We start from the raw sequence: 17,298 nt of genomic DNA on the forward strand, positions 1-17,298 counted from the left end.
AAGAAACGAATGTGCGCACTGAAAGAACAGTTGTTGAATGTACGTGATTTGAATGTGACGTCAGTTCCACACAAATGGAATATTACATTAACGTAAATCAGTTAATTATGCTGATGTAGCGTATTTTATTCATTTTTAGTGAACACATTTGAGTCGTTTACATTTAAAGCAACTTTTAAGCAACTTTTTGTCAGTGTGGTGTGAAAGAGAAATGAAGCAAGCAAATAAATCTGTCTATCTAGCTATCTTTCTGTCTGTCTGTCTGTCTGTCTACCTGTCTCTCTCTGTTTATCTATCTATCTATCTATCTATCTATCTATCTATCTATCTGTCTGTCTGTCTGTCTGTCTGTCTACCTGTCTGTCTGTCTGTCCACCTGTTTGTCTGTTTGTTTGTCTGTCTGTCTACCTGTCTGTCTGTCTCTCTGTCTGTCTCTCTGTCTCTCTCTGTTTATCTATCTATCTATCTATCTATCTATCTATCTATCTATCTGTCTGTCTGTCTGTCTGTCTACCTGTCTGTCTGTCTGTCTATCTATCTATCTGTCTGTCTCTCTCTGTTTATCTATCTATCTATCTATCTATCTATCTATCGATCTGTCTGTCTACCTGTCTGTCTGTCTGTCTGTCTGTCCACCTGTTTGTCTGTCTGTCTAACTGTCTTTCTGTCTATCTATCTGTCCGTCTGCCTGTTTATTGTCTGTCTATCTATCTGTCTATCTGTCCTTCTGTCTGTCTGTGTGTGTCTTTCTATCTATCTATCTATCTATCTATCTATCTATCTATTTATCTGTCTGTCTATCTGTCTATCTATCTGTCTATCTGTCCTGTCTGTGTGTCTTTCCGTCTATCTGTCTATCTATCTGCATTATTGTAATCTCTGTATACAGTAATCGTGTAAGCAGCAGTAGATGAGGGAGTGCAGCTGTGTGCAGGTGCTGCAGTGTCTGAGGAGAATAAACTTCAGATTAAAATGTATTTGTAAATGATGGACTTGTTGCTTCAGAGAAACCTGGATTACATGTTGGACAGAGCCGTACAACCATGGGACATTCAGTCCTCAGGGACGAGACTCCTGACTAAACTGGCAGGAGTAAAGGTGGAGGCGTTTGCTTTAAATCAACAACAGATGGAGCACTGGCATCCAAACACTGCCTGTCAAATCTGGAACCTCTGAAGGTCCAGCTCTGCTCTTTCCATCTGCCCTGGGAAATCTCATCCACCAACAGAGACGCTGTTTACAGCATTGGACCAAGTCCTACCGCAACATGCTCTTTAAAACGAGACCGTTTACACCCGACATCTGCTTCGGCTGTGACACCTCACAGCTCCACATCACCACAGTGTGAAGAAAGCACTGACAACATTCAGCAAATCGTTTTTTAAAGAGAGGCAGAAACGCCAGCAGTGGTCTCAGCCTTCCCCCCGTTTTTATCATGATGCTGTAACTCGTTATAATACAGGTTTACAATACAGGTTACCCCTACCTTGTATTGGCCACTTTATTAGAAACACCCACCTTGTACTTCCACTAACTGGCCACTTTATTAGAAACACCTACCTTGTGCTTCAACTATCTGGCCACTTTATTAGAAACACCTACCTTGTACATTGCACTAACTGGCCACTTTATTAGAAATAGCTACCTTGTCCTTCCACTCACTGGCCACTTTATTAGAAACACCTACTTTGTACTTCCACTCTCTGGCTACTTTATTAGAAACACCTACCTTGTGCTTCAACTATCTGGCCACTTTATTAGAAACACCTACCTTGTGCTTCAACTATCTGGCCACTTTACTAGAAACACCTACCTTGCACATTGCGCTAACTGGCCATTTTATCGGAAATACCTCCCTTGTACTTCCACTACCTGGCCACTTTATTAGAAACACCTCCCTTATACTTCCACTAACTGGCCACTTTATTAGAAACACTTATTTTGGGCTTCCACTCACTGGCCACTTTATTAGAAATAGCTACCTTGTCCTTCCACTCACTGGCCACTTTATTAGAAACACCTGCCTTGTACTTCCACTCTCTGGCCACTTTATTAGAAACACCTACCTTGCACATTGCGCTAACTGGCCATTTTATCGGAAATACCTCCCTTGTGCTTCCACTACCTGGCCACTTTATTAGAAACACCTCCCTTATACTTCCACTAACTGGCCACTTTATTAGAAACACTTATTTTGGGCTTCCACTCACTGGCCACTTTATTAGAAACACCTACCTTGTGCTTCTATTCACTGGCCACTTTATTAGAAACACTCACCTTGTGCTCATACCTGTCCTCCTCAGGAACATCTAGCTTTATGACACTTGTAATAGCACATAGCTGCCTTATGGTTCCTCTCAGTGGATCGTCATTATGCTCTTGATGCTGTCTGTGATGCTCATTAGAGGAGCTGGACCGGCATTTCTGGATTAGAGCTCCACTGGCACTGTGACTGTGCCAAACTAATAGCTCTGCACTGAACTGAATTGTTTTGTTCCATTGCACAGAGTGAATCTCCATTTTTGCCACATTTATTTTTAAATTTATTCTTCATAATTTGAAAAAGCCACTTGCCCTTTACGCTGTGTCAAAATATAATGACAAATGGACCGGTCGAGCTGGTCCAATAAGATTTAGAATGAAATCTTTCTGCCGTAAAGTAAAGCAAGTTTATTTATAGAGCATCTTTTATATTCTGCTGTCATTCGAAGTGCTTTACAGATGATACGATACCAAGTCATTTAAAAAGTAAAGGAGGGTAGAAAATGATTTATATTAACTTAAATTGAAAGTTACTTTTTTGAAAGATACAAGGTTTTGTTCAGAGACTGGCAAAATACATTGGTTTTACATTACATAATTGTTATGCATGGAACTGTTCATAATTTATTATGTACTGTGATATAGAATCGATTTACATTGAATATATTGTCTACGGTTTTGAGTTTGCACTTTTATTTTCTTTTGATTTCAGTAAATGAATAAAGAAAAGCAAAAATGTAAAGGATTTTTTGTGAGTTCAGACCGTGCCTTCAACATGGCGGTGGTAGTATGAGGGAAGACTGACTGAGGGAGGAGGAGAACCCTGAGAACTTGGGCTGGAGTTCTGTGCAGCTTCTGCCTGTAGCTAGAAGGCCGGACCCCCTCATAGCTGTAGTAGGACTGATGCAGGACTGAGGAACAGGGAGGAGACAAGATTGAGAACACGTCGTCATAGGAACGGAAGGCGAGGATGCGGATTTATAGGCCGTTGGATTGGAAGAAGGCGGGGTTTCAGGCATGCTCCTCCCCCCAAACTTCAGTTATAACATAACTACATTAAAGCATAAGCAGCATGGGGGGGGGCGCAGGAGGGCTTTTGGAGAAACGCTGAGGTTTTAATGCTGGTTGTTCTGGAAAAATTCCTGCTGCTGAATGAAACGGCGCGTTTGTTATTTTTAGTGTTTGTTGAGCCGCGTCCTCCTCCGTATCAGACTGCAGGAGGATGGATGAAGCTTTAGAGTCTCTGAATCTACACCACACATTCTCATTGACTGGCTTAGCACTGTGAATAAGACCTTCCTGAGTCACACTGCAAACACGAAGTAAATCCTGTAAGCAAAATACATACAAGTGTTACAAACACTTAGATATGGGTTATTAAACACTATAAAAGATGGTTCTGTAAGGGTTCCTTAATAAAGACAGTGGCTTTCTATAGAACCATGAACACTCAGAGAACCTTTTGCATGATTAAAGGGTTCTTTGCATCATGAAATGGTTCTTCAGATTGATGGAGAATGTGTTGTACATGGTTCCATTTAGAACCTTTTGGAAAAGGGTTCTATATAGCACCCAAAAGGGTTTTTCTATTGTTACGATGTCAAGCTTGTGGTGCTATATAGAACCCTTTTCTAAAAGTTTCTGTATAGCACATTCATGCACATTCTCCATCTGAAGAACCTTTTCATGATGCAAAGAACCTTTAATCATGTAGAAGGTTCTTTGAGTGTTCAGGGTTCTATATAGAATCATTTTCTTTACTAAAGAACCTTTGAAGCACCAACTTTTTTTAAGAGTGTACTACTATGATGTCAAGCTTGTACACAGTAGACAAACCCTTGTTGGTGCTATATAGAACAATTTTCAGAAGCGTTCTATATAGAACCATGTATAACACATTCTCCATCGGTCTAAAGAACTGTAAGTATGTAAATGGTTTTTTTGGGGGATTTTAACCCAGTTTTCTCCCCAATTTAGTCGCCTCCAATTCCACCCGCTAGTTAGGACTCCCCCAATCACACGATGCTATCAACGCTAGGAGGGTGAAGGCTAACACAGGCTTCCTCCGAGACCTGTGAAACCAGCCACCGCTTCTTTTCGAGCTGCCGCTCACGCAACGTCACTGGACAGCCGAACGCGCTCGGAGGAAAGCGCCAACCGCCAGATCTGTTACGTCAGCTAACAGACGCCTGCGCTGACTAGCATCGCGCTGAGTGATGGGGGGAGAAGGAGGGGCCATCCCACCCACCCAGAGAGAGCGAGGCCAATTGTGCTCTCTCGGACTCCCGGCTACGGACGGCTGTAGCATCACCAGGGATCGAACTCGCGATGATGAGGGACAACGCTTAGACGGTTGCGCCACTCGGGAGCCCCGTAAATGTTTTTTTAAGTGTTCATGGTTCTATATAGAACCATTGTCTTTATTGAAGAACCATAATTTTAGAGTGTACTGAACTGGTCAGAGCTGAAACACATTTGGGACTTTGGACTTCAGACTAAAATCTTTTGTTTTGAGTGACGCTAGTTATGTTTACTTTATTAAAACTAATGATTCAACATTCCATTTTGTCACTACTAAAACAATCTTTTACCAAGTGTTTCAGTAGTGACTGTTTCAGTAGTGACTGTTTCGGTGGTGACAATTTTAGCTAATTTTGAGCTCAAAAACTCAGCAGTTCATGACCAGCAAACACAGCTTTGACTAGTGTTTCAGCAAAAAAGATTTTCAGACTTTGGGACACATTTACTTCAAAACAATGGGATCTAACTGCTCACCATGTGGCCATGAGGGACAGGGATGAAGCCTCACTTCCTGCTCTAAAATGCAGGGCGTGGCTAAAATAAGGCTCCACCCAGAGAACTTGTAGAAAGGAGAATTACCACTTCCGGGTTTCTCAAACGCTAGAGGGCGCTCCCGAGCGAGTCCAGAATGAATGGGTTGATATGGAGCATTTGGGCAAAATCATAGTTTATAAATGCTGAAACATTTTTAATGTAAAAGAATTCATTAATTTCCTGAACACAGAGCAGCATAAAACATTTTAACACTGCTGTTATATTTTTAAGAGCTTTTAAACTCGAGTTTTAAAACGGCACCTCATGTACATTTACAACGTCAGTGGGCACGATCAGCCAATGAGCTGCTCCGCTCGCCAACCCATCAGCACTCAGTAGCAGTAATGTTAGCGTCCTGCTGCCCAAAACCCGTTTACTGTAGAAAAAAGGAAACATACAGGTGAGTTTTAGGGTTAGGGTTTCTACCTCCCAGTAGAAAGTGCCCTATATGCCACTCCAGCCGACGCGTGGCATTGCGCATAGTGATCTTAGGCTTGTGTGCAGCTGCTCAGACATTGAAACCCATTTCATGAAGCTCCTGATGCACAGTTCTTGTGCTGACTTCACCTCTCAGCTCTGTCAGTTTGCGTGATCTACCGCTTCGTGGCTGAGCTGTTGTTGATCATATGACGCTTCCATTTCACAATAATAGCACTCGCAGTGGTCTGGGGCAGATCTGCAGGACAGAAACTTCACACACTGACTTGTGGCAGAGGCAGCATCCTATAACAGTGCCAAAGTCACTGAGCTCTTCAGTGCGACCCTCTACTGCCAGTGTTGGTCTATGGAGACTGCAAGACTATGTACTTGATTTTATACACCTGTTAGTAATGTGTGTGGCTGAAACACCTGAAACACCTCAACAATTAGGAGGGCTGTCCACATACTTTTGGACATGTAGTGTATATGTGTATGTGTGTAGTTCAGTGAGTTGTGATTAGAGGCTGCAGATGGTTAAAGTCAAATCTTAGCCCAAGAGTTCAAGTCATGTCCAGATTAAATGCACACGATCAGTACATTAATCAGTCAGGGCTTTACTGTCCAGTGCAGTAGGTGTATCAACTGTTTCCTTCTTAAAGTCCATCTGATGGAATTATTTAAGTTACTTTATTATAAAATAGAATAAATAGATGGCTGATCAGGTCTTTCTGCCACCAGATTGATTTTATCATCATTTTATTTATTTTTAATTTAAATAATCTGAATGCAGTTCTAACTGAATATAAGTGAACAGGCTTGGAAATTTACTCTGACAAGTAGACGAGACGAAGATTACAGCACTGTAAAGACAAAACTATCACGCTTTAAAAAGATGGTTCTTCAAGGGTTCTTTAGTGAAGACAGCGGCTCTGTATAGAACCATGAACATTTGCATGCTTAAATGGTTCTTTGCATGGTGAAATAGTTTTTCAGATTGATGGAGAATGTGTTATATATGGATCCATATAGCACCCGAAAGGGTTCTTCTATTGTTACAAGCTCGACATCATAACAATAGAAGAACCCTTTTTTGTGCTATATAGAACCATATTCAAAAAGATTCCATATAGTTATGTACACAAAACATTCTCCATCAATCTGAAGAACCATTTCACCATGAAATAAAAACATTTAAGCGTGGAAATGGCTCTTTGTGTTCATGGTTCTGTATAGAACCATTGGTTTACTAAAGAACCCTTGAAGAACCATCATTTTTAAAAGTGCTGTTATGTTTACAGTGCTGTAGGATGGCTGTTAGCTCCTGATGTCGGTCTCCTCCACCTGTCAGACCACTGTCTTTGCTAAAGAACCCTTGGAGAACCATCTTTCTTAAGAGTGAAGAGTTGAACAAAATACAAATATGAAAACACCCAATCAATATTGTTAGCTGGAGTAATGGTGTCACATATCGTCACTGCCCAAAGAAAGCTCAGCCTAGAATGTTAGTTTGGTAGTTTTGTGTATTTAATCAGCATTTAATCAAAATGATATAGTTTTTGATCATTTTCTTTCATACATGATCACAGCGGGATCGTTGGATTGTGGTTAATTGTATTACTCCTATATGCTTATAGTCATTCTGTCTCTAAAGGCCTGATCCTTTTAGGTCATCTTAGGATGTTCTGGACTTCTCAGTCTCTCTATCAAGGATACACAACCTTGATACTTGTTGGGCTTGTTGGGCCAGTTGAGGGTGATAACACTGTACAACTGGTGTTTGCTCCTGCTTTTCTGTGGGAGAAGGAACCAACTGGTGATCTGTGAACATTTCTGTATGAAGATGTCTAAAATAAATCTAACCTTCTCCTCAAAAGTGCACGACTCTGTGTGGTTTATTCTTCGCAACTTTTATAATGACTTCACAAGTCAACAACAGGAGATGGCAAAAACATTCTTAACTTTTAATGTAAGTTAATGTAAAGAGATTTTAAGTGATTTTGAAGCAAAGTGAACATGTCACAGAAATTATAATCTGATCTGCATGATGATATAAATATTTTAGCAAAATGCCACGATAATCAGACCTTTTTAGCCGAAGCTCAGGCTCAGGTGTGCGTATCCGCTCCAACACTGATCCGCTTCAGCTTCCACCACAACATTTTGCGGAAAAGTCGCTCAAAAATATATGATCCTGTTCTTCACTCTGTGCTGCAGGTGGCCATCATCGCTGGGAACTTTGAGCTCGCTGAGCTGATCAAGAACCACAAAGAGAGCGACATAGGTGAGTCATTCCCTCTGAGATGTTTCCTTATAGGTCCTAATGATAACAAGGAACATTGGGCCTCATTCACCAACCGTTCCTAAGAAGAAATTTCTTCTTAAAACCCACTTACGAAGATTCTGACATTCACCAATGTTTTCTTATTTGAGATTTGTTCTTAGGTAAGAACAGATTCTACACACACAAGAGCACAAAGGTGAGAACAGTTCTGCGCTTTAAGAACACGTCAGGAATCTGACGTTGACGTTTTCTTAGGACCTTTCTCAAGAACACACTTAAGAACAGACTTAGAGATATTGGTGAATGAGGCCCAGTGTTATTGAATAGGCCTGTTAATAAAGCCTCTGCTTGTTTTCAGCGCTGTTAACACCCTGCCGCCTTTGGGTCTGTGATGTAGTGTTCTCTGTGCATGGTGCCTAGTAAGCTTCCTGTGACTGGGCAGCTGCCTTCTAGAGCTCTGAGCTGACAAAAGCTCCTTTAATATCAATAGAGCCCCTCAGCTGCAGTCAAAGCCCTATTGGAGCTGGATTAGTTTACCAGAGCAGCTCCGGTAATGTAGTAAGTGTGTGATTTGACTGACCGATTCATACGGCATAAAGGATTTCTGTACTTTCCCCAAATTACCCCAAACAGACCAGATCCAAACATCATCGCGCGGCGGTTTACGTCAGCTTTGTGCGACGGGAGCCACACTGAACAATAACAACACGCTGTGACAACACGGCCAAAGCGGGTTCATTTATTTGTTATTATATGAAATGGTTATGATTTCACTGCCTGATGACTGAGACACTGTTTTATGATAGCTTTGACACGATTTCAGCCGTAAAATTCATTCATGGTGGAGGGATACATGCAAAATAGTCCCCAAAGGACACTTATAAATTCAGATTTTCCACTATTTTCCATCATCAACATTCCATATAAACCCAGAAGACTCGTGTAGGTTCACTGGTGGTTCTGGATAGTAAATAAAATGTCTACATTTGTGTTGTAGTCATGGCGACGCCTGGTTCCTATCACCACCACTGTAAAGACATCTGAACCATTTCACACCAAACCACTCCGAATCTCTCTGATTACACCTCACACACTGAACTAGGGAGAATTTTTAATTATTGGAGTTTCCCTTTAAGATGATTAAAGTAGTAAAAGCAGAGCTTCATCTTTGTGTGTGTGTGTGTGTGTGTGTGTGTGTGTGTGCTCAGTATGGAGGATCTGAGCTTTGATTGGATTTAGATTTCATTGTTCTCCGCCCCTCTGACCCCTTACTGGATTACAGTCCTCATTCAACTCAGCATTTACACCATCCAGAGAGAGAGAGAGAGAGTGGAGAGAGACAAGAGAGAGGAAGAGAGAGAAACAGAGAGAGAAGAGAGAGAGAGACACAGAGGGAGAGAGAAAGAGAGATAGAGAGAAAGGAACAGAGAAAAAGAGAGACAGAGAGAGATTGATAGATGGAGAGAGAGAGAGAAAAATGCATAGTATTTGCATTTGCCTTGTTATTATTATTATTATTATTATAAATATATAAGTATCATGCAATAATAATAATAATAATAATAATAATAATGTCATTTCTTACTGAGACCAAGAAAAAAGATTCAGCTGTCTGGAAAGACTACAGACAAACAAAACAAACAAATAAATAAATGAAGAGAAAATAAACAAACAATAAGTAAAAGCGTGGAAATTTGTTTATGTTGGAAATGTTACCTTATGTTATTGGCTGTGTGTCATGTGGGGTGTAAATTTTTATACATTTTGTGCATATTTTGATATCTTTTAAATTAACACTGGATTGGAGAGGCTGTAAACAAATAAACAAGTAAACAAATGAAGGCAGAATAAATAAATAAAGGAGAGGTAATCGTTCAGTGTGAGAAATGTTAACCAATGCTAATGGCTGAAAACATTAAGACTCAGCCGGATTAGAGAGGCCGCGCAGACACAACGGAACACATATATAAATAAATATATAAATAAAGTCCAGGGGAAAGAAATAAATAAAGGAGAGGTAATCCGTGATTGTTTCCCTGAGCGGCCCCCAGCTGTCCTGCAGGCAGAATGAGGAAAAGCCGCTAGCAGCGTTTGGTAGGATTAGCGTCCGGCCAGGCCGGCACCATGAGGTCCAGTTCGTCCAGCAGCTCCTCCGTAGCTGCCCTGGTCAGTTTTCCAGACCCCGGGACCCCTCCGTGTGCCGGATTACCCCCCTGTCTCCTCAGCTAGGCCACGGATTTAGGAATTCTGTGATGGGAATTTCAGCTGATTGGAGTTTTTTTGGCCATGGGTTCCGCCTGCTGCACGCCGGAGAAAGGTGCGGTCAGTTCTGTCCACTCCGTGCTAGTGCTGATCTGTGGAGAGAGTGTGTGTGTGTGCGCGTGTGACCTCGTTAGACACTTCGAGTGTAAATCTCTGACCTCACAATGATTCGGTTCTGCTATAATTATGATTCTTTAGGGGTGATTCAGTGAATATGATTCAGTTTGATTCAGTTCAGTTTGATTCAATTAGACTCGGTTTATTTCAGTTATTTTGGTACAATTTATGATTTTATTATTAAAATGCAGTAGATATAAAAAATGTTACCAGAGGACAGTCGCAGTACTGAAAAAAAGAAAAAAAATTTATTTTGGCCCAAAATTTTTAATCTTATTATGATCAATTATAATCATTCACAATATTGCAAAATTAATGCAGCTAATTGACAAACAGATTCATTTTACTCCCCCTATCATTATATTTATATATATTTCACTCCTATTTAACACTGTAGTTCACTATCTTTTAATGTTGCATTATGTTACATATACAGTTGTATGCAAAGTGAAACACCCCTCATCAAATTACCTTGATTTTTTAAGTGTAAGTAAGTTAAAGCGCCCTCTACAGAGAACAAACTTTTTCTGCACAGTTTTAAAGTATTACAGGTGCCATAACTTTCGCACAGGCCACAATATGTTAAACTCAGTAAATAAACAGTAATTATGTATTAAAAATCAACAAAGTTGATGCCCAAACTTTTACATACAACTCTGTATAATAAATATACGACATGTACAATTATTATTACACATAAATTTATGGGATAAATTGTTACATATAGATACACTCTTACAAAAGATGGACCTTCAGGGGTTCTTTAATAAAGACAGTGGTTCTGTGTGCACTCAAAGAACCTTTTTCATGCTTAAATGGTTCTTTGCATGGTTAAATCGTTCTTCAGATGGATAAAGAATGTCTTGTATATGGTTCTGTATAGAACCAGAAAGGATTCTTCTGTTGTTACAAGCTTGACAATGTAATAATAGCAGAGCCTTGTTCTTTTCAAAAAGGTTTGGTATAGAACCGTTGTCTTTAATAAAGAACCCTTGAGGAACCATCTCTTATAAGAGTGTACTTATATATGTAGTACATATGGGACATATTATCTATATGTAAACATAATATATAATGAGTTACATATATGCAAGTATCTATGTGTATTAATATTGTCCCATGTGTATCATTATGTATCTTATTTTCACCTAGAAAATCTGTGTAATCAGATTTGTGTATCAGTAATCAGTGTAATCAGTATAAATAATCGTATTTATAATACTGTGTAATAATATTAACATTAACAGTGTCCATGCAGTGATGTTGCTGCAGGGCGTCTGTAATGTTTACTGTGCAGTAAGAGATCTCATAGATGGGAGGGGCGGCTTGATGTGTGCTTCAAAAATGTTCTTTAATCTCAGTCAGCTACGTTACTGCCTTTAAAGAATGCTCTGTGCAATTAGCATCAACTTTAGCTTCAGAGTTTATAGCCAACAGTCAAAATGATCGCATACAATCAAACTACAGGGTGGTCTTTATGTCATATTACGGGTTCTACTGGTTGATGTTATGCGCTTGAGGTAGGTCAGCACTTATCAGCTTGATTTCAGTCACTGAGAAGTGTAAGTCAGTGTTTCCTCTGGCCAAAACTTCCCTCCCACAATATTATTTATAAACACTCATTAAAAAAAAAGTTCTTCAGGGGCTCTTTACTAAAGACAATGGTTCTGTATAGAACCATGAACGCTCAAAGAGGCATTTGCATTCTTAAATGGTTCTTTGCATGGTGAAATATTTTTTCAGATTGATGGAGAATGTGTTGTGTATGGTTCTATATAGAACCTTTTTGAAAATGGTTCTATAGAGCACCAAAAGGAGTTCTGCTATTGTTACAATGGCAAGCTTGTAGCAATAGAAGAACCCTTTTTGTGCTATATAGAACCATATACAACACATTCTTCATCAAAATGAAGAACAATTTTACCATGCAAAGAACCATTTAAGCATTAAAAAGGTTCTTTGAGCTTTCATGTTTTTATATATCTTTACTAAAGAACCCTTAAAGAACCATCGTTTTTGTTTGAAATAAGAAAAGCCACTATGATCTTTACAGACACAGTCTTTAAAAATATACTGATTTACACTAAAATAAGAGAAACATTCTTACAGCATCTTATCTCAAGTTAGGAAATCTTAACCTACTCGATCATAGTCGACGGTCAGCTGTCAGGTTTGTTACCTAGCAACCGAACATGCAAACGTAAACATGTAATTAAAATAATGAAGTTATTTAGTCAGACAGCTGTAAAAAAGGTCAAAACGAAAGAGAGTGAGAGCGCCCCCTGCTGTTTATCAGAGCGTCGCCGCTCCCCAGTTTCAGTCTCCATTTCCCAAACGCTTTAGCCGAGCGCGCTAACGTTACTCCTCCTAATAAACAGACACACGTTCAGCTCCGCCTCCTCATTATTCACCACCATCACTGTAATATTTCATCATCAACATTAACACACGAAGGTGATCAGAGGGGCGGTGGAGATCGAGTCTGCAGCGTCTGAGATCTTTAAAACGCAGAGTTAGAAAAGAAAATCATCTCACAGTGAAAGCAGCGTTTTACAGTAGGAATAAATGGAGCTCATTATGCTGGTAGTGAACTATGCTGCTGACACAGCTGCCTAAAAACCATAGAAACGGACCTTAAACAGAAGTGAGGACCCTGTTGGGGTTCATCCTAAAGTTAGGACAGGATTTAGGACGTTTAGTCTAGTTAGGATGTTTGTGTGATGCTGTTTTCTTATCTGGAGTTCATGATGAGATTATGAAGGTAGGAACTGTTATTCTGTAATAGCTACTGTCCTGAATTCAGTCTGTACTTAAGAAGTTTCTATAATACGGCCCCTGGTCACTAAATAAGAAGACAAAGACGTTTTATTTGTGCCCTTTCCTTAAGTATCAGGGTCATTAGCGTGTCTTTAGTGAAGTAGCCCTATGTCGGGTTGGTTGTCACACTCATGATAGAGGTAATTGTCAATTTAGGGCAGCTTAACTGCTCTTAACTGTGCTTTTTTGTACATAAACATGTTCATTTCTTATGATTTGTGGAATCTAACCTCAAAAATATGAATTAGAAATAGAAAATATGACTAAATAATCTTGAATTAATTGAAATATCTAATAAATTTGATTGCTGTACTTATTAAATGCGCTGTAAACATTCATTACTTCAATCCACTCCTCTTTAAATAGTCATTCTAGGTTCAATACAAGATATAATGACTGTGACAACCAACCCTCATGCTGTGTGACACTGTGTGGTTGGTTGTCACAAATGCACAACACCTAATTTTACATCATAGTAACAAAATAACTACATAAAGCTTCACTCAGTTTGTGCTGGACACCCTTGATATTTATATCTGTTTGACTGATATCTTTATATCTATATTTATTTGTGAAATAAGAGAAAGTGAGTGAAAAGTGTGACAACCAACCCCTAAAAAATTCCCCTCCTTTCATCTCATGCTCGATTTTGAATGATCTGTGGGAAGAAGATTTAAGCCAATAAAGCAGATTAGAGTTTGCTGACCTTACAAACATACAAATCCTTTTTTTCCTAAGCCTCAAAATGCAAAACTCCACCAATTCTGACCGCATTCATGCGCGTAATCTCCTATCTGAGAGTGTGACACAGAGATTAAGATCATTAAAGATCATAATGTTTGTGTTTGCATCTTTAGTAGAAGTTCATAAGCTGTTTCAACATGAATTATGGCACAATATGAATAATGAAGTATATGAATTATAGATATGGATGGAAACTTGATTTTTTCCATCCAGGGCTGGAAGGACGCCATCATACATGCGGTCTATAGATTCACTGCCATACACACTGAGTCTGCCCCCACAGCACACACACTTCAGATGACCTACATACAGCATGTAATGGGAAAAAGCGCTACAGTATGGAATTCTGCATGGAATATGGCAACTGCTCACATTCATATAAGCTACAGTGGGTTAAATAATTAATACAAGCAGCATGCAGGCAGGATTGGGATGCAATGGAATACAGGGATTGGGAATCTGTATTCAGAATACAGAAATTAAGTATCTGTATTCAGTCCAAGTTACATTTTGTAAAGGCCTGAGTAGACTGATAAATCAATGTGATCAGTTATTAATCTCAGTGTTACTGAGCTCTACTAAAGCCTGAGTAGACTGATAAATCAATGTGATCAGTTATTAATCTCAGTGTTACTGAGCTCTGCTAAAGCCTGAGTAGACTGATAAATCAATGTGATCAGTTATTAATCTCAGTGTTACTGAGCTCTGCTAAAGCCTGAGTTGACTGATAAATCAATGTGATCAGTTATTAATCTCAGTGTTACTGAGCTCTGCTAAAGCCTGAGTAGACTGATAAATCAATGTGATCGGTTATTAATCTCAGTGTTACTGAGCTCTACTAAAGCCTGAGTAGACTGATAAATCAATGTGATGATCAGTTATTAATCTCAGTGTTACTGAGCTCTGCTAAAGCCTGAGTAGACTGATAAATCAATGTGATCAGTTATTAATCTCAGCGTTACTGAGCTCCGCTAAAGCCTGAGTAGACTGATAAATCAGTGTGATCGGTTATTGATCTCAGCGTTACTGAGCTCTGCTAAAGCCTGAGTAGACTGATAAATCAATGTGATGATCAGTTATTAATCTCAGTGTTACTGAGCTCTGCTAAAGCCTGAGTAGACTGATAAATCAATGTGATGATCAGTTATTAATCTCAGTGTTACTGAGCTCTGCTAAAGCCTGAGTAGACTGATAAATCAATGTGATCAGTTATTAATCTCAGTGTTACTGAGCTCTGCTAAAGCCTGAGTAGACTGATAAATCAATGTGATGATCAGTTATTAATCTCAGTGTTACTGAGCTCTGCTAAAGCCTGAGTAGACTGATAAATCAATGTGATCAGTTATTAATCTCAGTGTTACTGAGCTCTGCTAAAGCCTGAGTAGACTGATAAATCAATGTGATGATCAGTTATTAATCTCAGTGTTAATAAACTTCTTTGAAGTAGTGGACGTGTTTGTCCAAAAGGATTCTTCTATTGTTATGATATCCAACTCGTATACAATAGAAGAACCCTTTTTGGTGCTGTATAGAACCTTTTTCAAAAAGGTTCTATATAGCACCATCTACAATACATGCTCCATCAATCTGAAGAACCATTTCGCCATGCAAAGAACCATTTAAGCATGAATTACTTCTCTGAGTGCTGGTCCTACCCAGAGCCAGTGTCTTTTCTAAAGAACCCCTGAAGAACCATTTTTTTAAGAGTGCAGCGACTCTTTCAGTAAGCATCCTGGCATTGAGCCACCGCTGCTGTTTTCCATTCCTAACAACTAACTCAAACCTGGTTAGACTACGACTCTCTTAATCTGTGATGTATCTAGAACTTCCAGAAGGATGAGTGATTTTTTTACTCGTGAAATTGGTTCCACTTATTGTAAATCTAATTGTGATTGGTTGATTGCTCTGTCGCTTTGTAATTCTTTTGGTGGTTAATCTAACATTTAAGGCCTTCAGTCCAGCTCCTGAAGTCCTGACCCAGGAGTCGGCAACATTCGGCTCCGGAGCCACATGCGGCTCTTTTACTGCCCTGTTGTGGCTCCACAGCTGAATTAGGTTTGAATTAGAATTGTAGGTATAAATAAAATAATCCTCCTTTACAGTAAAATAAAGCTCTGCTGATCGTTCAACACAGTTTAACAATAAATGGTCTTAAACTCTGGAGTTAATGTAGAACTGCTAGTTCAACCTTCAACCCTGAAGACCATAGCGACGCAGACAACAATCTCGCCTAGCTAGTAGCTAACAAAAAGATAACGAGAAAGATTTAAGATGAACATCAATAATTTGGAGACAAATAGACTTATTTGCGTTTATAATCACTCCAGCCGGTTTCCTGATACGTTTAACCTGCAACCAGAAACAGACACTAAAAAGTCGTGAAGCTGAAGTCAGTTTCTCAGTCGCCACCTTCTTGTTCGAATTTTCACGTTCCACCTTAAGTGGTGCAGCAGTTACATTCTGGTGCCTCAGGCACATTTAAGGTGGAACAGGAAAATTCGAATGAGAAGCTGGCGAATGAGAAGCGACTTCAGCCTCGTAAAAAGACAAATGTTGAGAAACTTTTTTCAAGAAACTGTTCCACTTTTCCACAAAAGTTTCCTGCCAGAGATGCGAGAAAAGCGGCTACAGCTGAGCTAAAGCTTAAAGCAGAGCAAAGTAAGTCTGTGTTTTTGTTTATACTGTATGTTTTAGTCTATACTAGTACATCAGCACACACTGAGACATATTTACAGCCAAGATGGTAAAATGGACATAACTGTTGTGGCTCCAAGGTGGATTGATTTTTGCTGAGAAAACAAAATGACCCTTCTTAACATTTAGTTTGCAACCCCTGTCCTAACCAATGGGAGCTTAGATATCATGAAGATCATTCCTGATTGATCAGTTTTCCACTGGACATACAAGAATTAAACACTTTTGAAAGTAACAGACGATCAATACTGTAACACTTGCGGAGTTTAAACACAACTATGATTCTGTTAAATACAAATGAAATAAAATTCACAATCATGTTTTTTTTCAGTTCTTAGAAATCATTAGGCCTTCTCTGAAAGCCTAGAAGGTCCTGAAGGTTCCCAAGTGGTGGGAACGCTATAGCTTTCACTCAGCTGAGGCAGGCTTGAGTTGGTGCGCAGTTCGTGTTAGCCGTCCTCTAGTCCTTCATCAACGGCCAGGGGTCCTGCGGTCAGAAACTGAGCAATGATGAATCGGATAGAGGGGAGCTGAGAAACTGTGCACCAACAGATGGACTGCAGTCTGTAACTGTCCACCCATATAGTGGAGCTTTGAGGGGGGTGGAGCTAAGTGGACAGAAAGTTGAATTCTAAATGTAGTTGTTCTCTCTCTCTCTCCTCTGCTAAGCCTCTTTAAAGATGATTGACAGCACTGTGTATTAAAGAATGTGTGGTGAACGAGTGCTAATCTGGGAGAAGCTCAACTCAAGACAATCAGCACCCTGCACTTCCGCAGCCAAGCTCCTTACATCCGCATTATACTTCTGCATCTGCGAATCTGCGTGTAATGTGTAATTGTCTGCCAATACTCAAACAGCTGGACTT

At 39.6% G+C, this 17,298-nt stretch overlaps 1 protein-coding gene across 1 annotated transcript in view; it reads left to right on the forward strand.

The window, feature by feature from the left end:
- The window catches only part of LOC118817851 (latent-transforming growth factor beta-binding protein 4-like), a 236,274-nt gene that overhangs the window by 116,137 nt on the left and 102,839 nt on the right, over positions 1-17,298 (forward strand). Inside the window, exon 10 of the mRNA XM_036584808.1 lies at positions 7,732-7,798. Coding sequence (XP_036440701.1) covers positions 7,732-7,798 — 67 coding nt within the window. The remainder of the gene's footprint in view (positions 1-7,731; positions 7,799-17,298) is intronic.

Source organism: Colossoma macropomum, unplaced genomic scaffold, assembly GCF_904425465.1.
Source record: "Colossoma macropomum unplaced genomic scaffold, Colossoma_macropomum, whole genome shotgun sequence".
Taxonomy (NCBI): domain Eukaryota; kingdom Metazoa; phylum Chordata; class Actinopteri; order Characiformes; family Serrasalmidae; genus Colossoma; species Colossoma macropomum.